Here is a 22,290-nt window from a genome sequence, read left to right as displayed (position 1 = left end):
ACTGCTCAAGATGACACAGTCATACAACTACCTACCATATGCCAGCACTTGGCTATGTCTCCTCTCCTTCGGTTTGTTTCCCAACCAATTATTCTTGAGAAGAGTACAGTGTTATTTTTCTCTTTCCTACCTGGCTACATATCCTAGAAGGTTTTTCTTCTCTAACAGTCCTAAACATTGATGTTCATTCTTCAATATTCTAAGAAAAACTTCAGAACCCACTCCTAGTTGAAACAGCCAAGCATGGCAGATTGAGAAAGGAAGAGGGAGTCCAGTAATTTGGGTTGCCCATGCCAAGAATACCAAAAAGCTAACAGAGCAGCTTTTATACTCTCTTTGACCACCCCATCTGCACACTTCTCCTTTTTTGAGAACCCCTGTCCAGCCATAGTACAGGACACTAACAGCAAAAATTCCTCATTCGCCTTAATTATGTACGTATGGCCAAAGATGTGTGTTTCTTTTTCATTAGTGTCATTTCCCAGATTCTTTTTCTATATTCTCCTGGATTCAAAGCAAGACAAAAACATCATGGTCAATTACCCAGTTTAACAGCCTCTACAACACAGATTTTACTTTCCCCAGTTATCCTGCAAGAAACACCATGGCTTCTGCTTGGTTTTCAAAATCGTGGCTAGAGGCATATGCAAACCATGCAATGATACAGAATCCTATGTTCTAAGAAGCCTTATCATTTCAAGATCTCACCATGATGTCTTCCTTACTGTGCAATAATATAAAAGTTTCCCATTTTGCCTAAGGTTACACCACACTATTTTAGGAAAGATTGTTTTTATTGACACAAGTATTTTAAATCCCCACATCTCCTAGCAGGTAATTAATTCACCTTACTGTTTCCCATTATATACTGTAGACACATTATTTCCATGCTGGATCTACATAGCTTATCGGTAGTCCACAGAGCCAACTATGTGTCTAAGGAGTTCATGGTCCCCTAGGTGAAAGTATTGAACATTAAATAGGAAGGAAAAAAACGCATTGTGAGATTTGCGATATTTGAAACATCAGACATGATAAGTATCTGGCTATCTTCAGGTCTGCTGACTGGATATAAAAGGAACTTTTCCACTAATGTCTGTAATTCTAGGAAACATTCTCTCACAGCATCCTCATAGGCAAGCTCAGGAAGAGTGGACTGGATGAGAGGGCAGTGAGATTAATAGAGAACTGTCTCAATGGCAATCCCAGAGCATTACAATCAGTGGCACAGGATCTAGTTGGAGGCCTGTCACTAGTGGTGTCCCCCAGGGGTCAATACAGGGTCCAGTATTGTTTAACTTTTGAGTAATGGCTTGGAGGAAGGACAGATGCCTCCTCAGCAGATTCGCTGATGACACAAAGCTGGGAGGAGTGGCCAATACCCCAGAGAGCTCTGCAGCCCTTCAGAGGGACCTTGGCAGGCTGGAGAGATGGGTAGAGAAAAACACTCCTGTCGTGGTTTGACATGGAAGTGAATTTTTTCCAGGAAGTTGGGTCAAACCAATCAGTGGTCAGGTTTGGATATTGGCACCTGGAGTGACCACTGAAAGTATAGACACGCCTCTGAGAACACAGGGGGTTAAAAGCAAGAACTCCCAAGAGAACTGTCTCTTTGGTTCCGGTCGTCAGAGAGTGCAGACTCCCCCCCTGCCCAGCCTTAGGCTGGGTGGGGGAGGGGAAGCCATGTGGCCTTGTCCAGGTAGGCCGAGGGGCTGAGGGTCTGGAACCCAGCCAGCTCCTGCGGACGGAAGGGTGGAGAGAAGTGGAGATGCCTTTGTTCCGCCCCCCCCAAGAGGGAAAGAGACAGAGAGCCTGGCAGCACCTGGAAATCTGCCGGCAGAGAAGGAGAAGGGGGTGGAATGCCCAGCGTGGGAGGCGGAACGCCGGACTGAGATATCGGCCGTCCAGGGAGTCTGAACTTTTAACCCTTTCCAAGAAATGAGGGCTTTTTTTTTAAAGTATTACTCCTCCTTGATTTGTAGTGGAAGAGAGATAGTCCGGGACCTGAGATGTTAGAAGAAGAAATATTTAGGTGGGAGGAGATGATGAAGTAGCTTTTAGCTAGACTCTTCTTGTTAGCCATGGACTGAACCAAAATCTCCTACAATAGAGACTGCATTTTAGGGGGATGCAGTAGTGACCCAGGGAGACCTGTTTCAGCTTCAAACAGCACAAGAATAGCGAGAAATGAAGAGAGCTGAAGAGAGAATAGTGATACCCTCTGTCTTCGGGAAGAAGATGAGTCCTGTTTTTAGACCCCTCGGCCCCAGGGGAAAATGGGGGGGACTGTAGTCCCAGGATGAGAAACTGAACTGTTATATCTTTAGGTCCGTGGCAAAGCATCCTTAAAGGAGCCCTACGAGCAGTCTGTCCATGCACGGTAGTGAGAGCACTGTGACATAAAAAAGAGAGTGTCACACTGGCAGATTTTTCTTCCGGGCAGTTGCCATGTGTGACAGGGAAACACAGGGGGGCAGCTGTGTTTCCTGGGGGGCCTGTGGTGCAAGAGAGACTTCTCTCTCCCTTGATAGTTTAAGCATAGATTACCTAAAGGGTGGTAATTTGATAAAGAATCCCGGGTGATGTTTCATAGCTGGGTGTGTTTGGAATTAGGAGGAGGAGGGGTGGTTTTAAAAGGTCTTCATCCTAGATTTAGTTTATGTGTTTTCTATATTAGTAGTAGTTTAATAAAGTTTTTTTCCTTTGTTATTAAGCTTGAGCCTACTCTGCTCTGTCCCTGATAACATCTCACAGCATTTATTTAGAGAAAGTGCATTTTCATGAGGATACTGGCATTGCGCCAGTGTCAAACCATGACAACTCCAAAATTCAGCACAGGAAAATCCAGGGTCCTGCACCTGAGAAGGAATGATCCCATGCACCTGTACAGGCCAGGGGCTGACCTGCTGGGAAGCAGCTTGGTGGAGAAGGACCTGGGGCTCCTGATGTGCATGAGCCAGTAGTGTGTCCTTGTGGTGCATCAGGAAAAGGCCAGTGGTGTCCTGGAGTGCATCAGGAAAAGCATCTTCAAGGGTAACAAAGATGCTTTAGGGAATGGAGCATCTCAGTTATGAGGAAAGGCTGAAGGAGTTAGGCCTGTTCAGCCTTGAGCAGAGGTGACTGCTTAGGGCCTTAGGACCTTATCAATGCCTGAAAGTATCTGAAGAAGGGGTGTCAAGAGGAGAGACCAGGCTCTTTTCAGGGGAACTGAGCAACAGGACAAGAGCCAAGGGGCAGAAACTGATGCACAGGAAGTTCCACCTGAACATGAGGAAGAAATTCTTTACTATGACATTGACCACACACTGAACAGGTTGCCCAGAGAGGTCGTGTAGTCTCCTTCACTGGAGATATTCAAGCACCGTCTGGACACAGTCCTGTGCCATGTGCTCTGATTGAGCAAAGAGGTTGGACCAGATGATCCACTGTGGGTCCTTCCGACCTGACCAATTCTGTGATTCACAAGAGAGGGAGCTCAAGGTACTATTCTTACTAAAAACTTAACACAGTTGTTTTTCCCAGACACATAAATAGTTGTTTAAAGCCCAAATTTTATGTGTCACCTCTGAAAATGCCAGACACTAACATGCCGTAGTCTTTAAAGTTAGAACAACAACTTCACAGAAGTTGATCTCAATAGAACATGACTGATATTGATGATTTTGGGATGTCACTGCATTCATGCTATTTGAGTAGCTTGGCAGTGCTAAAATAATTAAAAATAAGGTGCTAAAAAGTAAAGTTTTAAATTTGCTCATAACAGTATACACAGATTAATTTCGCTAAGTTAATGAACGAGCCAAAAAGGAGTTTGTCGCACAATGAATGAAATCTCCAAATTTGATTCCTACCCCCTAGGTGGCAGGCATTGCACATGCAACATCCCCAAAACCTGCCACCAAAATGGGAACAGAGCAGCTCGTTGACTTCCTTCCCTTTATATGGGGTCACAGTATTGAGCATACTTTATGCCTTTTTCTACAATTTACGTATGTGTGTGTGTGTATATATACTTCAGATTAATATAATCTATTATTAATTAACTAATTCAACTAAAGGAATTCACACAAATAACAAGACAGTCAGTGCTTAACAGATGCATGACCCTAAGATGGTGTATTGGCTTTGCAAGGTTTTGGTAGCTAGAAGGGTGAGAATATGCCAGAACCTTCCCCCAGTGTCCACAGAACCAGTGCCAGCTGGTTCCAAGGCTGTGCCCATCAGCAACAGTGGTAGCACCTCTGGGACAGAGTACTGAAGAAGGAGAACCTCTTGCACAGATGCAAGTGCATTGAGAGTAGAGAGGAGTGAGAGTATGTGAGAGGAACAGGCATCAAGGTGAGTGAAGGAGGAGGGTCAGGAGGTGCACGATGTGCCAGAGCAGAGACTCCCCTGCCGCCCTTGGCAAGACCACAGTGAGGCAGCTGTGCCCCTGCAATCCATGGCGGGCCACGTGGGAGCACAAATCCACCTGCAGCCCCTGGAGGATCCCACACCCTAGAAGGAAAATGCCTGAAAGAAAGCTGTGACCCCATGAGAAGCCCGTGCTGGAACAGGCTCCTGGCAGGACCTGGGACCACAAGGAAAGAGGAGCTCATGCTGCAACAGGTTTGCTGGCAGGACTTGTGACCCTGCAGGGAATCCACAGGAAGCAGGAAGAAGGTAGGGTTGGGGTAAAGTATGTGTACGGGAAGGGAGTGTTAAAATTTGGTTTTACTTCTCTTAGCCCACTCTGATTTGATTGATATAAACAAAATTAAGTTCCCCAAGATGAGTCTATGGTGCCCAAGATCATAACTGGTGAGTGATCTCTCTCTTTACTTATCTCAACCCATGAGTCTTTTGTTATATTTTCTCTTCCCTGTCCAGCTGAGGGGAGTTGAGAGTGAGGCTTTGGTGAGCACCTGGAATCCAGTCAGGGTCAGCCCACCACAGATGGCAAGTGTCTTCTGCACACAAGCAAAACATTTGGATTGCAAAATAATTTTGTAAGAGCACTTAAGCATTATCCTACTCAATATTTTAGATGAAAAGAAATCACCCTCTTAGAGATACTCCTTACCTGTGGTGTAAGCTCAACTTCAAGCTCACCAGATAAATATTGGCGCTCAAATTCAGCGTTCTCTCCAACATACGATGACACCATGCGTTTTATCTGCTTTGTCTGAAGCAGAAGACCAAGTCCAAAATTGTCAACACTATGTAGAAAATACCAGACAAGACAGTTTTATTGTAAAAAAAACCCACTTGATAAGCTGTAATGACTTACAAAAAAGAACAGAGTTATCTCCCCCACACATAAGGAATTGAAGACAAAAACAAAATTCCAGCATTTTGAGGGTAAAGCATCACAGCTACAATTAAAATTTAATATTTCAGTGTTCAGACCTCATCTTTTCCAAGGACAAAATACATCCAAAACTTCCAGTTAAAGTCACTTCACATGTTAGCAACTAAAAATACCAGCTTGACAAGTGATTTTATTTTACATATCTGCTCCTTTAAAAAACCTTACCAAATTAATAAAAAGTCAGACATGGCTTTGAGTGAATAAAGGCATTTTTGTTTACACTCCTGCTCACTGGGAGAAACACAAGTGATTGCTTAGCAGGCCAAGAACAAAGGCACATTGATATTTATAATGCTAGTTTCTATATGAGGTAAGAGAATGTTTGTATTTAAATTTTCTTATAATAGTAAATAATTAAATCTCTTACTAAATAATCACCTACTCCAACAAAGGATTTTGGCACTACAAACAAGATTTTCTTGTCTATGTCAACTGAAACTGAATGCCAGAGATATTAAACAACATTTTTCTTGTGCCAGTGCTTCTAAAATCCTGATATCATTCATTATGTTTGTATGCTACATTGTGTATTTCTGGATTAGAAACATTTTTCAGGACTTCCTGCAACCAAGGTTTCTCTGTAAAAAATTCAATTCAAGGAAATATGAGGTTAACATATAAATATGGAAATAAATGTAGATGATACTATAGAGACATGGGTTTTTCTCTTTTCTAGCACATTATGCAGGATGCCAGCAGACTGGTACATGTGTGTGAAGCTCCTCTACATTTATGTTGGTCTCTCCAATATATAAGCAGAGAATTCAGTCCCTGTAGAAAAAAGATGCCATGATGCAGAATTACCTCATAAAATATGATGTATATCTGCCATGAGTTGGCTCAATTAAATATGACTTAATTATCCACACAATGGCTTGACATTTCAGGATAAGAAATACAGAAAAATATTAAAATCATCTTTTAAGATATCAATCATTCAGCACTTTTGTAATTAACACATATGTGCTTACAATATATGAATCCTGTTGAAAACACCCTTCCTGAAGAAGAGCTCCAAAGAAAGACCAGATTAAAAAACTTTACTATTATGCAGTATTCATTTTCAAATATAAAAAGTGGAAATGCATGCCAGCCATAGCACAGGCTGCAGTGCTGCAGGTGAAGGGAGAGGGGCTGAGTGAGCAGGACCAGCACCAGCTCTGCCTGTCCCATCACAATACTCTGAGAGCTGTATGGACAGACATGCAGTCCTGGTGCCTTCCAAACTGCATGCAGCATGAGCACTATTTTAAGGTTAGGACTACTTTTAGGAGGTGGCCCACTTCAGTGCATACTCAAGCACTTTGGATGAGAGGAAGTGAAACAAACTTCTCTAACCTGGTTCTCTGAATTTATTCTATGTTATCTAGATACAAAAGAATGTGATTTATTATAAAAGTTTGCTCCACTCTCCAACTCTGACAGGTTAAAAAAAAAAGTTAAAAATCTAACCATGATGCAACTTCCAAAATGTTCTGGTGCCAAAGCCTTGGGACTAAAATGTATGTTGCCTAGAAACAACTCGTGTTTCTAAATCCCCACAAGAAAAAAACCCTCCAGTTTTGAAACTAGAAGAGCTAAGAATAGAGAAGAAAAAGAAGACTTGTGGGCAAAAGAGATTACAAAAAAGAAGAAAAATAAAAAAGCCAGAATTTCCTGTATAGATTGATTCAAAGCAGGACAATTCCTCTCACATGAAAACCATCAACCTGATGTCTCATTATAAAAGGTAGTAAACAAATATTTAAAAAGACCAGTCAACATCTGATGGCAGTTAAATGGGTTGGTGTAACTATGGCACTGTGTGGCAAAAGTGCAGAATTTATACAAAACTGTACTAGCGCTTTCTAGTGCAAGAACAGGAAGCTTCCTGAACTGCTTGCAAGCCAAAGTTTGCAATCTATGTGTATCATTCAGGTGGTTAACACTGCTCTTATCATTACAAGACTTGGAAGTTACCACATAGAAAAATAAACTTCTGCATGAAGACAATGAAATACTGTGTGCATTGATGTAAGAAAGGATGGAAACAGAGGGTCAGGAGCAGATTTGTAATGGTTAAAGGAATTTCTCCTTCATTTCACTAAGATCCATAATCCTTGTTCCTACATTCTCAGAAGCAGCTACTGAAGCATATTGTCCTTAACAGGATGTTGCATATCATCCTGCAGGATTCCATGTGGATACACTTAATTCCCTGATCTACTACTTTGAGGTATCTTCTATCAAATGAAACTCAGTATTTATGAAGAAATCAAGCAGAAAGTTGTACAAAGATTATTCTGTCAAACTCATGCCAAGTTTGTCACTTCTTAAGTCACTCTTTCTCTTCTCCTCAAATGTAGCCAATTTGTTAAAAAGTAAAATTGCTGTGAGGATCTGTTGCTGAGCATAAAACAAGGTCATATAAAACATTATTTCCCTAGCACAATGAGAACAGGAATTTCACCTTTCAAAAGCCATGCACCAGGAGGCTCTACCTGCCTGGTAACACAAAATTATTTCAACTCCCGCATGCATTTAATTTTCAGAGCAGCAGCACAAAATCCTGTTGCCATTACTCATATAGGGTTTTTTTAGATGTACATATCTTGAAAGAAAATACACTGCCATCCTTCTCTTTTGAGGATGCAATCTGTATTCAGGTTCCAGCTAAAATAACCCTTTTGCTTTCACATGCATCAGTTTTCATGTCCCTCCAAAAACCCATTTTGAGCACTTCAGCATATTTTATGTTTCCTATATTTTTTTCTTACATGTCAATGTCCCAAGAAACACATATTTCACACAGAAAACACTGTTCTTACTCCTATTTTTCCTACCCTTTGATTTTCCTGAGATCTCTATCCAAGATTACAACTTTCAAAAACCCTCTGGTTTATGGATACTTCTCTCAATATAACAGCTCTATGGCAATTTTAAGTTATTAGTTCTCCTTTGCTGTCTTTTGCTTCTTTCTTGATTGTGTGTTTTAAGCACAAGAGCTTTTTGAACTTTTCAGCTTTAATTATGTTTACCCTCAAAATGTTACCTATAAAAATTTGCCTTGCTGGCAACACTCCACCTATCAAACAGCAACCATAGAAAGAAAAAAAAAAAGAACCTTTACTGAGTGCATGAAAAGAATACATCCCATACACCTATTTCAAAAGCTGAATTTGGTCATTTACAAATTAAAACAAAGGTAAATGGAATAAAAATATGCTGCCCTAGATAGGAAGGAAGAAGGTGTTGCAAAAATTGATACAGTTGTTGTGAGTGCAGTCAGAAAAGGGAAAGTACACATTACTGCTAGACACTGAAAGCATTCTTTTACATTCAGATGTGTTTGGATTTCTAGAAGTTTGCCCATTTTGTATTAAGATGAAAAGTGCATCAACAGAATACTTGAAATGCATATAGGAAAAGAGAACTAGGCATTCATCAAGGACGTCAGTGACCCAAGTTATGCCAAACTATTGATATAGACAAGAAAAATTAAGGAGCTCTGATCATCAACACATTCATTCCAGTTGTTTTGTCCCTCTCAGATCTACAAAAACTTCCTGCCAAAAACTATGTCTGCCTTTTCTAATTTAAAAAATTCACCAAATATGACTCCCAGACAGATCTAGCTCACACATCTCCAGTGTACTGGAAGTAGTCAAAGGCAACATGTCAGTATTTCACTGCAGATAAACAATAAACTGCTGTTCTCAGCTCTTCTTTGGTGTCTCAAGCGTAACACAATCTACAGCATCACATGGAAGAAGAGATTATCTAAGTTTCCAAACTGATAAAAAGCCTCACAGACCAACAAGCCCTACACAGCCTGATGAAGCATTCTTATGCAGAAAAAAAAATGGCTACTAGGAATGTCACACACTCTGGCACAAAACATAAAATGGCTTATTGTTAGTGGGGGTTGAGTAAAAGGAAACATCACAAGACAATTACAACTCTCCTCTCTCTCTGCCTTTGTAAAAATATTTATTTGTTTCTAAAATATGTGGGTGTGGTCAAAACAGACTGGCTGCCTTTACTGGATAGAAAGCAGCATCAATTAGAATGAGGGCCTCCTTCTAGATTTCTTGAAGAGATAACTTCCTCCACTAATTGTTCAAAGATCCTCCAGAAGCTGATATTCCTAGGAGATTACACATGACCAGAAATTATTAGTTATGAAATATTAAAAGGAGTATCTTGAGTTTTGGAGAATTAAAACATGTTGATCAAGGAGCTAACATGATACACCCCCTGATCTTCCTCCTCTCATAATTTGGGGACTGGAAAGATAGGAGGGTAAAACTACAACACCACCCCTGAAGACTACAGATTGAGAAGGAAAAGTATGCAGTAAGAATCCTGGGGCAAGGTTCCACCTCAGGCAGAACTAAATATTCTGCAACTAGCTGTTGCTGAAAAAAAAAAAAAAAAAGTACATACATGGTTGGTTCTACTCCTAGAAAACATTTTCTATAAAGACACCAGTCAGCTTCTGGAGATAGACAAGCAGTCTTTTTAGGTATTCATCAGCTCCAAGTGTTACATAATGAAGCATGAAACTTGATAACAGACAGATCTGTTCCAGAGCTAGAAATTTTCTTGACAATAGACTAGGTGTGAGGAAAGGAAACAATTTCCTCTGATATTCTCCATGTAGAAGATGAGAGGCTGATTTTATTTGCAACATCAGCTTTTCAGTCTTCAAGAGGATTTGCTCCAAGTTACATGAAATTATGCCTTCTGACAGATCCACAATTCCTAAGGAAGACCAGATATGCTTGCCAACTAAAAGGAATCAATCACTACCTGCGTGGCATTTCTTAGCAGCAGAAACTTAAGCTTTCAGGTTCACAGGGGAGCCTGACTATAGTATGAAACTTTACCAACATGAAAGTTTACCACTCGAGTTCTTAGGGACACACATTCTTAGGTCCACAAAAATAAAGTATAATCCTGGCAGCACTAGAAAGATCCTTAATGGCTTTGTGCAGAAAATTAATAAATGCCTACTAGATGGTGTTTGCTGGAAGACACTGAACAAAAGTGCAGGCACATCCAGGGCAAAATTAATATAGACAATCACATAACAGTTCTTTATAGCTCATTATCCCCAGTCTTACAGCTGGTCATAACAATGACACTATGTCCCACAATAATTTCCCCATCTGTAAGGTTACTGAAGAGCCAGCTCAGATGATACTGTGTTTCTCCTTCTCTGTCCCTCACTTCCCAAAGGGTACCAAGAATGAGAACAAGATGAGGAATAGGAGTTAACTAGCAGATAGAGAAAAACAGATTCAGCTCACAGAAAGGTAATTTATTCAGAGGTACAATGCTTATTTGCCTTGTTGTATCTTGTCTTTAGCCAAATGTCTTGACACTGTCTTCAGGCACCTTCTTTTCCTAGGACATTTTCCCATATGTCTGATTGCAAATTGCTAAATGGAAAGCAAGAAAGGGAGGATGAAGCTCTCTTAAGAAAGAAAAAAGAAGCTCTCTGTAGACTGAAAAAGAGGAAGAAGGGAGAAGTAAGGGTGCTGCCATATGCTATGGCAGTCCTGTTCAGGAGACAATGAGAAGCAGGAATGAGAAACAGGAATGAGAGGCAGGGAGGGAGGGAGGGAGGGAGGCTGCTTGTGGAAAATCACAAAGCCCTCTGTGCAAACTGGTGTTCCTGAGCTTTCCTCTCTGTCTACTCCTTCTCTGCAGTGTCTGCACTGGACCCTTGTCCTTCTCCTACTGAAGTATTCTCATGGGAACTCGTCCTCTCTGCTCTCATAACTTCATCTCAAATCTCACAGCAAAATGGCAGTATTGTTCCTCCACCATCCTCCTCCAAAAATGATGCTCTTCTCCTGTGACAGTGATGGGTGCAGGCATATAGGCCAAGTCCATATAAGGCAGATAACTTCTGAAGAGGAGAAATACTGTAACATTGCATGGTTACATCAGCAGCAGTCTCCTCTCTCCACATTCCTTTCTGGTATGAAATGGTGTACTGTGTTTTTATAAAACAACTTTATTCAGAATGTCTAAAATGTACCATATTTTTCCTTCACAGAGAAGGTATATCATATAGAAGTAATACGATAAATATTTAAATTTCATCGTAAATGTATCACATTTCAAAAGTCACCTAGCCAAAAGATAGGTTTAACATCCATTGTCATTTCTACAACCAATTGCTCAACCATGCTGAGTTCTATATCTATTTTTTTTTCTCATTTGTCATTACAACCAGAAAGTCATCTCCACAGCTGATTTCTCAATAGTTCCACATAGTACAAAGCTAGTACAATTTGCCCTGCCAAAATCCTAAATCACCTCCACACTAAAATTAGCTAGATGACCTAGGCAGATTTTCAGGGATTTGCAGTTCAAACAGTGTCAGCAATTTAACAACTGTAATAAAGCATCTGATTAGATTCTTTATAAAGAATGCAGACTTTTTTTAAAAAGAATCAAATTAAAATAATCAAATTCACTGAAAATATATAGCCTCCTGATTTTAGCACTTTGCCATGTGTAGGATTTTACATAACTCCACTCTTCTCTCTCTACCAAGAGAGGTAAGAGTCTCTGGTGGCCTTCTTTTTCATTTCTGAAAATATATTAAATTTGGGATATTTGAAGAATTTCTTTTGAATATACAAAAATGACACACACAATGTAAGATACTCTGAGCATCACCTTGATCTCACCTCTGTGTACATACAAACCTCCTTGCCTGTTCCTCAGACATTTTTAGTTACGTTTAGCTTTCTGAATCAAGAGATTATCTATTTTTTTCCCAGTAAAACCACTCAATACTTAATACTATATGGAAAAACTTCACAACGTTCTGTGAATTTAAAACAATTTTCCACATGACGGTATTTTTTTATATACACATTTACATTTGAATATGTTTTTACTAAGCATAAGTAATATAAAGACAGACAGATAGACAGATAGATACATACATATTTTAGTAAGAATAACAGTGGAATTAAGCCACATGAGTTACATGTAAGAAAAACCAGGGAATCCATGGCAAAGATGGCAGACACATTCTGGTTTTAACAGAAAAATAACAACTGAAAAATGAGATTACCTTAACTTACATTAATGAGTAAATTTATTACAAATGAATTTACATTTATTACAAATAAATGAGATAACCTTAACTTACAGAACATTAATCAAACCTGTCTTAAATCCAAATTATTTAATTGCAAAGAATATAAAGATACATTTTGTGCTTTAGAATATGGGGTGCAGAACGTTTACCACTGCATCTGATCCCATAGAGTACTGCCTTTTGGGGATTTGGGAACCACAAATAGCCCAACCCATTAAGAAAACAAGAGTATTATGCTTAACAGAGCTAAGTAATGGCACTCAGGCATCATGCTCAAAAGCGCAAGTGCTTATCTCAAAGTCATCTTTTCCTTCCTAATGTATAACACTGTAACTTTAAAAGACCTTCAAAAAGAATAGAGACCAATGGTTCAAAAAACTGATAATGCCTTATAAGAACACAGTCTGAACCAGTGATAATCTGACAGATGCTGTCAATCTCCTTTCAGATGATCGCCCAGGTGATAGGCAATTATGATCTTAACTGTGACTTCTCTATTTTTAGTGTAAGTGAAAACCTTTTGTTCAACACTACTGCATTCAAAAAGGATGCATTTTTAAGTCTTAAAATAAGACAAAACCAAAATTTGATAAAACAATCAAACTACACACATAGTTATCACAAATAATGGGCTTCATTTTCAGTCTGCCTATTCAGGCGGTAGATACAATGAAAATGCTGATTTCAGTATGTGATTATAGCTAAAATTATTTATCTGTTTTATTAAGCACAATTAATTAAAAATAATAATTTCATGCACATTTTTAACTTTCATTTTAAATATTTGGCTATGTTGACAGTTTTTATTGCAACACAGGTCCTGAAACAACAGGTAACCTGCATTAGGAAAGTCTTAGCATAGGCTGAGCCAATACATCCAAGTCCCAAGTTCCAAGTAACTTTAAATCAGTACGCAACAAGATACTATGACATTACATGGGTAGGAGAAAACAGCCAAAAAGGTACTATATACTAATCACAGCTATAATGGAAATTTACTGAATCAATGTTTAAAATGAGATTTTAAAAATTTATTTATTTATTCATCCATTCACTTTCATGTATTTAAAATTTATTATTACTTATTAAAATATATTTTAATATATTTTTATTAATTTTAATACTAGTAAATGTGGAACAAATCAAATTAAAACAGGAATGAAGAAAATCTGTAATAAAATGTATTTTAGTAGCCTAATAAAATGGAATACTCTCAATTTAAAGGGCTTACAAAAATACAGTGCAAATAAAGTATTTACAGGATGAACAATATAAGCAAAACAAGTTATAAGAGAAGGTGTGAGAGGATATATTTTAGAAGCACACCTATCTATCGCAGTTATCTTGTAGTATTGCCCTGGTTCACAAGCTTCAGTTTCCCCTGCAGCAAGTTGTGTAAATACCAGAGGTACTGGATATTTGAACTGCTTTATTTTCAAACACTTTGCCTTGTTTGGCTTGGCAAAAGAGTAACTGCTCTTAAAGGTGCTGTTTCACTGGCTAGCACACAGCATGAGCACGAGCATAATGTGCAGCAGCAGACAGTAAGCTAAGCAGTGTGACAAAGAGCACCCCATACACTACTGTAAAACCTGTCATTGAAAAGCCTTAAATAGGTCAAAAACAGGACTTCACTTGCCAGCAATTACATTATTTGAACAAGTTTTTGCAGGAGGAATCTTCTCCCAGTTACACTGCAGCACAGAACAGTAAGTATGATGTGAACTTGTGAACATCCTACTCGTTTAAAGTTGTTTCCAGACACTGCCAAGCATTTCTAGGCTCTGCTAAACCTTGTTTCCAGCTAGAAAATTTGGCAAGAACACTTCAGGACTTCCTAATTACTGCTTTCCCTTAGATGTAAGCGAATCGCTGTCTCCATTGCTGCTATTTTAACTATAAACAGACAGCTCTGTAACATTCCATGGTTCTCACATATTGAAAGGCATGTGACTTAATCCATGTAGCTGCACTGCTCTCCAGAATAGGATGTCTGTCTGCGCACTTGGCTCCTTCCCTGCTCCAATTACAAGCTGCTTGCTAACCCCCAGAGGACAAGAAAACCTGACCACAACCAATTACCTCCTATGGGCTGGAAGAGCTGGAGAAAAGAAAGCAGCTGCAGTCAAGAAACTGAAACACAGCCAGGCATCAACTGCAACACAAGGTCACCAAAGAAAAGCACACTAAACCATATGGCAATTTGGAAGTGGCAAATTACTCATTCCACAAAATGCCTGACACCTCAACATTACAGGAACAATTGACCCTTTGAATATGACTGCTGTAGGGTATATGACTGCTGTGCTACTTCAGTTGTAAAAGCATTTATTAGCGTTCCAATATTTGATAATACCACTAAACCTTTGGACATGGTATTAGAAGATGCTAAGAAGATGTATGGTATTAGAAAAGCATGCTTTTTTACAGGCTAATTAGAAAATTAAAAATTGTATCAATTGCTGTGACGAAAATTCTGACTTTATTTCTAACAACAGCTGTGTTTTAACCTGGCTCCCAGACACTACCATACTCTAGCAGGCTAAGTTCCACATAGTAGTAATAGGGTAAATGCAAAGATAGATTAAACAGTTATTTTATTATTAATTATATTTCAAAATAAATTACATTGTTCAACAGGAGAGTAAAACTTGTATTTTTACAAACTAGACTTTTAGAAAAAACTCTAGATGCCCTTGAGCATTTTCAAATTGTTACACTGTTCTGTGAGGAACTCTCCAGACTTCCATGAACGTTCATAAAAAACTAATTTCAAGAGAACAGGAATTAAAATTTGCTTTCCTGCCAACAGCCAATAGTTTTACAGAAATCACTTCTGTCTCAAAACCCAAAGAACTTTCAGGAAAGTTAACATTATTTCAACATAAAGTAATTCTAATCTATAAGAATCAGCAACTATATTCAGAATACAATACAAAATGTCTTCCTTTTCATCCTATTGCACAGTGCTCCTCTTTCTACTTTTTCTCATATTCAGACTTTCACCTCCTCTTCAGGAACATGTGTGCAATCTCTCTATCTGCAAATATTTGTATGTTATTCAAAAATAAGACTATGAGGAAAGTTAATGATCTCTACTGTAGTGCTTGATCTTTCCACTCAAAATTACTTCTCTTTCTTTCTCCTTTTTATCATCCAGCAGAAATTGTTTCCCACAAGATTCTAAGGAGCTTAAATTTGACAGTGTATGTACCAAACAAATAATCTGTTATCCAATGAATGTGCAATTAAAATTTTACATATTAATATTTTAATTTCATTTATATTTTCATCGATGCACTTCAACAGAAGTGGTTGTGGTTATTTCTCTATATGGAAATCATTAGGTATTGTGGAGCTTACTACAATGAACATCTTGTGTAAAAATTAGCCTGAATGAGAAGATGAGAGATTATACATGAAAGAAGTATTCTCAATTTCAACTCCACATGAATTTCTTAAGGGGCAAACATTTAAAAAAAAAATCAAAAATCTGAAGACCTATTAAAGAGACTCTCCATTCATTCATCATAGATATTCTCTGCTGTTTTTGTGTTCCTTGGAGTTTTTTTAAAGTAACAAATACAGTAAGAGGGTCAGAAAGCACCAAACTGAGTTTAAAAAATATATTCCTTTTTGGAACTTTGCAAAAAAACATACACACAAAATCACTGATACTAGATTTAAAGCCTCTCAGTTAGACTTTCCAGTTACAGTCAACCAGTTAAATATACATAAATTTACATATAAATATTTACAGTAATATAACTGTAGTAACTGCAACTCTACACCATAACAATTGGTCCCTGACAAAGTCAAGTATACATATAGTACCGAGCTTCCTGGGCTCCTTCCAAAAATAACACTTTCAAACCAAGCTGTCTGGTTAATATAAAATTATGATGGTGAAAAGAAAGATTTTTTCATATATATCAGCCTTTTCACATAATTGGAATTTTCAGTCTGTACTTATTAAACCACAGACATATGAATACCTACCCTGCATTGTTACTGACTGCTGTTATTCCCTTTACTCCAGTCTTCAATAAACCCCCAATAAGGTTTTCAGGAATCCCACACAATCCAAAACCTACAGAAAATAAAAAAAAAAAATGATTATGTAACAAGTGTTTGAATGTTCAGAAGTACGGGAATTAAAAGGAGCTTCTGAGAAGCTCCTTAGTTAACTAAATAAATCAACATTTCCAGAAAGACTCTAGTACTGGAATCTCCCACTTTCCAGACACTTCCTAGTGTGGAGAAAGCTCTTTACCCGTCAGAGTGGGCCTTTAGGGAAGTGCCCCAAGACCATGGCTCTCCTTATGTGTGTCCTCCCTGTACCCGTTATTCCTCCTTCTCTTTCTACCCATTTAATCTTCCTATCTTTGCTGCACACCCCAAAGCTTAGCCTGTGTAATTAGGTGATAAAACTCTGGAGTCTGAACACCCTTGAGAGGATATCTGCCTGGAATCACAGTAATCTAGATCTCCACCAAGGCACAAGAGCCTCACACTCCCATCTATTATGCAAGAGTCCAGTACATCTAAAATGAAATAATAAGTCACACTACAAGCACTACCTTTTCACAGGATCATGGAATCAATTAGGTTCTAAAAGACCCCTAAAATCTTCAAGGCCAGCCTATCTTGGCCTCAAATCTTCTTTTCTTCACGAATTAACAACAACAAAAACAAACAAAATTCTTGCAGAAAGAATTTTGCCTTGATATACATCTCCATTGAAGTGTTTTACAATGTTACATTCATTACTTCTGCAATATTAAAACAACCTAAGAAACAGATAAATCACTTTTTTTAAAATGCAGATTGCACAGCATGAAATTGTGGAAAGCGCCTAGAATATCCAAAAGTTCAAGTGACAGTGAAAGTTAGTATGATGCAACTTGTTGACTCTTCTGGAAATACCACACATAAGCATTAAGTGTTACATAGATAAGTATTATCTTCACTTCCTAACACAGGAACCGGTTAGGCAGTTTGTTGAAGGTCACAGAGACCCAAAGACTAGGCAGACAAAAGATACAGAGAATGCAAACAAAATAATCAAACCATGTGAAATGACAATGTGAAACCATGTTAAATAATGAAAATAACAATGCTATCTTGAAAAACCCAAGCTCACTTTCTGGATTCAACCAAATAGAGTCCAGTTTTCACTAGTGGGGAAAAAAAAAACTATTTTTCTAAGGTTTTTTCCCCTTCCCTATGACACAACCTGGACTTTCTCACTGAAAGAGTATGGCCCTCATGAGCAGAGTAGGAAACCACTTGTTTAAAAAATCATGCAATTCCATGGATTCTCAAATTAGTTAATAGTAAAAGAAACACGGTAAATGAGTAAAAAGTATCTCGTTAACATAACATGATTGCAACCATAAACAATCTAAATATTTACCACCAACGAGTATAGTTGCTCCATTGGGTATATCTTTCACAGCTTCAACAGGATCAGTGTAAAATTTGGTGTTGCGATGACAGCTGGTAGAAAAATAGCATCCACAGATCTGCAACAACAATAAAAGAAACATGAGAATGAACAAAAGACATTAGACAGTAGTTTTGTAATGAAGACCATGCCTCTGGCTAGATAAGGGGGAAATAGATACAAAAAGATACTGCTGCTGTAAATACTAAGGGGGGTATGAGGGGAAGGGAGAGCAGAGGTGAGAAGGGAGGGAAGTAAAGTACAGGTTTCCAAAACAAGAGAATTCCATCCCGAATTACTGACAAATAGTTCCTTTCTGAGAACAGATTTACAAATGCAATTCCTCAGCACAAGTTGGAGCCATCCACAGGCTCCTTAAACCTATATATTGCTACATGAGTTTCATAGACATCCAGACACTAAACATAAACAGAAACTGCTGAAAGAAAGACAACACCCTCACAAAATTTGAGTGGAAGCCACGGAACAATAGGAATGACAGCATTGTAGTGGCAGTATGGTAAGCAGGGACACCCTTCCACAGAGTGAACCCTCCCCCAGTTTCCTTGTGCAGTCTTAGAGCTTTCTAACGCAGATCCATGTGTTGTTGAAGAACAGCCCATAATCAAGAAGACTCCAAGAAATGCATGAAATATGGAGGGCAAGAGGGAAATCAATATAAATCCCACCCCTGAACCTGGACCTCAGAGTGTAAAACCATTACACAGTAGTCGTTATAACTTATGTATGTAATGTTTGGTACTTAGTCACAGTTACCTTTTTTTCTCTTTAAGTATTTATCACTAATACCATGCATTAATACTACTCAAGTATTTGTTCAGGCACCAGAAGAAAAATTAACACCTAAATCATGATGTTGAAACAGACTCAGTAAATTCAGAAAATCTGGAAGCTGAAGTACTACCTACTGTTGTTTCAAGTTCTAGCTTGATAGCAGAAGTGAAAAAAATTATATTGTGAAAGAGAGAGAAAAATTATTAAATAAACAAGGTAATCTACACATTTTGAAGACAATAGTCAAATTCTTCCCTAAAGAGTTACCTTAAGAGTTACCTGGAGTTACAACCAGGGCAACTAATTTTGCCTCAGTTTCAATATTACACAAGCTGTTCTCTTTTTATAATTAAAACTGCAAGAGTTTATACTGAATATTAAGAAAACCCTTCTGAATGGAAGCTTACCTCCTTCCCAGTGGAGACCCTGATGTTCCTCTGTTTTGATGGTCTCAATAAAAAATCAGTATGTGGGTCATAAGAAACAATGTCATGTGAGAAAAACTGCAACAGCCTTCTGCATGCCAAATTATACCATGAATGTTTCGCCACTGATCCATGGTACTCGAAAAGTCAGGAGTCAGGTGCAGTCCCTTGAGACTTCCCTGAGGGAAACGTTGCGCCCATCTTTAAAAAAGGTAAAAAAAGAGGACCCCAGGACTACCAACCTGTCAACCTCACCTCTGTGCCTGAGAAGGCCATGACACAGCTCCTCCTGGAAGCTGTACTAAGGCACAGAAGGACAGGGAGATGACTCAGGACAGCCAGCACAGCTTCACTGAGGGCAAGCCCTGCCTGATCATACTCCTGTGATGGACTGACCACATTAGTGGACAAGGGAAGGGCTATGGATTCATCTGCACTTCTATAAGGCCTTTGACACAGTCCCCTACAACATCCTTGTCTCTTAATTGGAGAGAGATGGATTTAATTGCATGGATTTGGTGGATGAGGAATTGGTTGGATGGCCACAACCAGAAGGGAGTGGCCAAAGGCTGAGAGTCCTGATGGACATTGGTGTTCCTCAGGGGTTCGTGCTGGGCCAAGACTGCTTAATATCTTCATCAATGACAAAGAGAGATCACACTCAGATAGTTTGCAGGTGACACCAAGCTAACCAGTGCAGCTGATAACCCTAAGGGACACAATGCCATCCAGAGGGACCTGGACAAGTTCAAGAAGCATGTCCATGGGAATCTTAAAGAGCTCCACAAGGCCAAATACTGGTGCTGCACCTGCATCAGGGAAATCCCAGGCCTGTACAGACTGGGAGAGGAACTCATTGACTAACTGGTGCTGCGGGTGGGTGAGAGGCTGGACATGCCCCAGCTATCACTACTGGACACGAAATGAGTACACAGAAGCTTGATAAGTTCAAAAGAGAAAAGACCCTGTTTTATTTAAATATCTGGTACTTATAGAATTCCAAAGGTGACCGTGGATTGAAGGATGGAATCACCACTTCTCCAACCACACTGGTCCAAAGATCAATCAATCATTTCTCTCCACTCACAGAGAACTACGTAAACTATTCTATTTATACATGAAATTGTGTGGGAACTCTGACTCTCAAATATGTAAACATTATCAGAAGGCTAAAGAAGCTTTATGAGAACTTTAAAACTTTCAAAAGAACCATAAAAGAGAACTTAACACTTTTAAAAATCAGGGCAACACCCCAGCCATTGGCACTCACAGCCCAGAGAGCCAAACGTGTCCTGGGCTGCATCCAGAGCCCCGTGGGCAGCAGGGGAGAGAGGAGATTCTGCCCCTCTGCTCTGCTCTGCTCTGCTCTGGTGAGAACCACCTGGAGCACTGCATCCAGCTCTGGGGTCCTCTGAATAGGAAGGACGTGGACCTGTCAGAGCAAGTCCAGAGGAGTATTAGGTACTGGCAGCTTTGGGAATCACAGTACAACAGGGCTGCAAGAGGGCTTGAGGGCCAGGGCTGGAAGGAAGCCAGGCCTCTGCTGTGTCCCTGTACCCACGCACTGGAAAGTATTTCAGAGGCCACGTGGTACCTTTTCTTTAATCTTCCTGACTGTGTGCAACAGTGGTGAACAGAGAAGCATGTGTTACACAAGCGTGCATTCGAAGGCTGGATGTCTCTAATGCATGTATCTGCTCTTCTATCCTAAATATGTTCCTCTCCTCATCCCTTTCCTACCCACCCCGTTGTTTGAGAGCAATGGGCTTTCAGGGACCTGAGGCACCAGGGATCACCCATGCTTTCCTGCACACCGAGGCAGCAAGCTAAGACCTCAGGAACTGGCGGCAATTCTGGCAGGTTTAAGGAAGTAACATGGGGAGAGATTAGCCCCTTCCTAGAATAATCAACAGATTTTAATTATCTGGAAAAGGAAAAATATGGCATAGTAAAGAAGACCTGAAAGTGCTAAGATTTGTTCATAAGGATATCAGTAGTAAACACAGGTTTGAGAAGGTGAGCTTTTTCAAATAAAATAAATTAAGAAAAGCCACAGAGACACTTCTGGCTGAAGAAACAAAAAAATAACTTTGCTATGGTTACATGTGGGCTGGAAACCATTAAATCCGTGAGATTTTGCAGAAGCTTCCCATACGAAGGGAGCTGCACGGCTGCACAGCACACATTTATGGGTAGCAGGAGATGGCGGGGCTGCCAGCGAGCTTTGCACACCTGCTGCCCACCTCCGGGAGGGGAGGCGGTGAGAGCAACATGGGAATACACAGTAACACACTTGTAACTGTGCTGTCTTTTGAAATGATGGGGATCTAAATTAATAATAATAAATTAAATATAAAAACAAAACCAAAAAACCTCAAAGCCAGCCCTCCTTTCCAGCCTCTCAAGGTCACCGCATCCCCACCCGCTGCCGGGCCCGGGCCTGCGGCGCGGCCGCGCTCTGCCCTCCCTCCTCCTCCCGCCGCCCGCGGGGCTGCGCGGGACAAACCGCGCACGAACAAAGCCATCGCTTCCCCGCGGGGCGAGAAGCGCTGCCCCCAGGCGGCCGTCCACCCGGGGCTCGGTACCTCCGGCCACACACGCCGATCCCGGCGCGGGCGGCTGCGAGCGGGGGCTCCGCCAAGGTCACCCGGCGGGCAGGGCGAGGCGGAGGGGCTCGGACCCGCCTTCCCCGCCGCCCCTCGTCCTTACCTCAGCCCTGCGTGCGGCGGGAAGGAGGATGCGGCGGCCGGGGAGGAGGAATTTGAACGCCGCCATCTTCGCGTTGCGCGGCTGTCGGGGAGCAGAGGGGCGTCGGGGGCCGGGCCGGGCTGGGGCGGCGGCTGCGGGAGCCCAACGCGGAACGCGGGAAGCAGCAGCGGCGGGACAGCGGAACCCGCGGGCGGAGGGAGGACGAGGGGCTCGGCCCTGACGTGTGCTGACGTCGGTGCGCCCGAGGCGGGGCCGCCGACCGAGGCGGGCCCGAGGCTTGAGTGCCTCTCGTCTCCCCTCGGCCGCCTGCTCCGCCCGGGACCCGGGAGAGCTGTCCAGCCGCCCCGCGCCTGCCGAGCACAGGCAGCCCGTCCCGGGTGCTGTCCCACGGGAGGGAGCAGCCCCCACTCCGCCATCGTGGTCGTGGTCCCTCGTGGTTTGTTCATAAAAACCATCAGAA

At 40.6% G+C, this 22,290-nt stretch overlaps 1 protein-coding gene across 1 annotated transcript in view; it reads right to left on the bottom strand.

The window, feature by feature from the left end:
- OXCT1 (3-oxoacid CoA-transferase 1) overlaps positions 1 to 22,045 on the bottom strand; it is an 81,663-nt gene extending 59,618 nt beyond the window's left edge. The window contains exons 1-4 of the mRNA XM_053931520.1: positions 21,831 to 22,045; positions 17,872 to 17,980; positions 16,455 to 16,545; positions 5,063 to 5,198 (exon numbers count right to left, since the gene is read on the bottom strand). Of these exons, the coding sequence (XP_053787495.1) occupies positions 5,063 to 5,198; positions 16,455 to 16,545; positions 17,872 to 17,980; positions 21,831 to 21,896 (402 nt within the window). The 5' untranslated portion in view covers positions 21,897 to 22,045. The remainder of the gene's footprint in view (positions 1 to 5,062; positions 5,199 to 16,454; positions 16,546 to 17,871; positions 17,981 to 21,830) is intronic.
- Positions 22,046 to 22,290: the final 245 nt, after the last annotated feature.

Source organism: Vidua chalybeata, chromosome Z, assembly GCF_026979565.1.
Source record: "Vidua chalybeata isolate OUT-0048 chromosome Z, bVidCha1 merged haplotype, whole genome shotgun sequence".
NCBI classification, from domain to species: Eukaryota; Metazoa; Chordata; class Aves; order Passeriformes; family Viduidae; genus Vidua; species Vidua chalybeata.
This window is presented reverse-complemented; position numbering and strand designations above follow the sequence as displayed.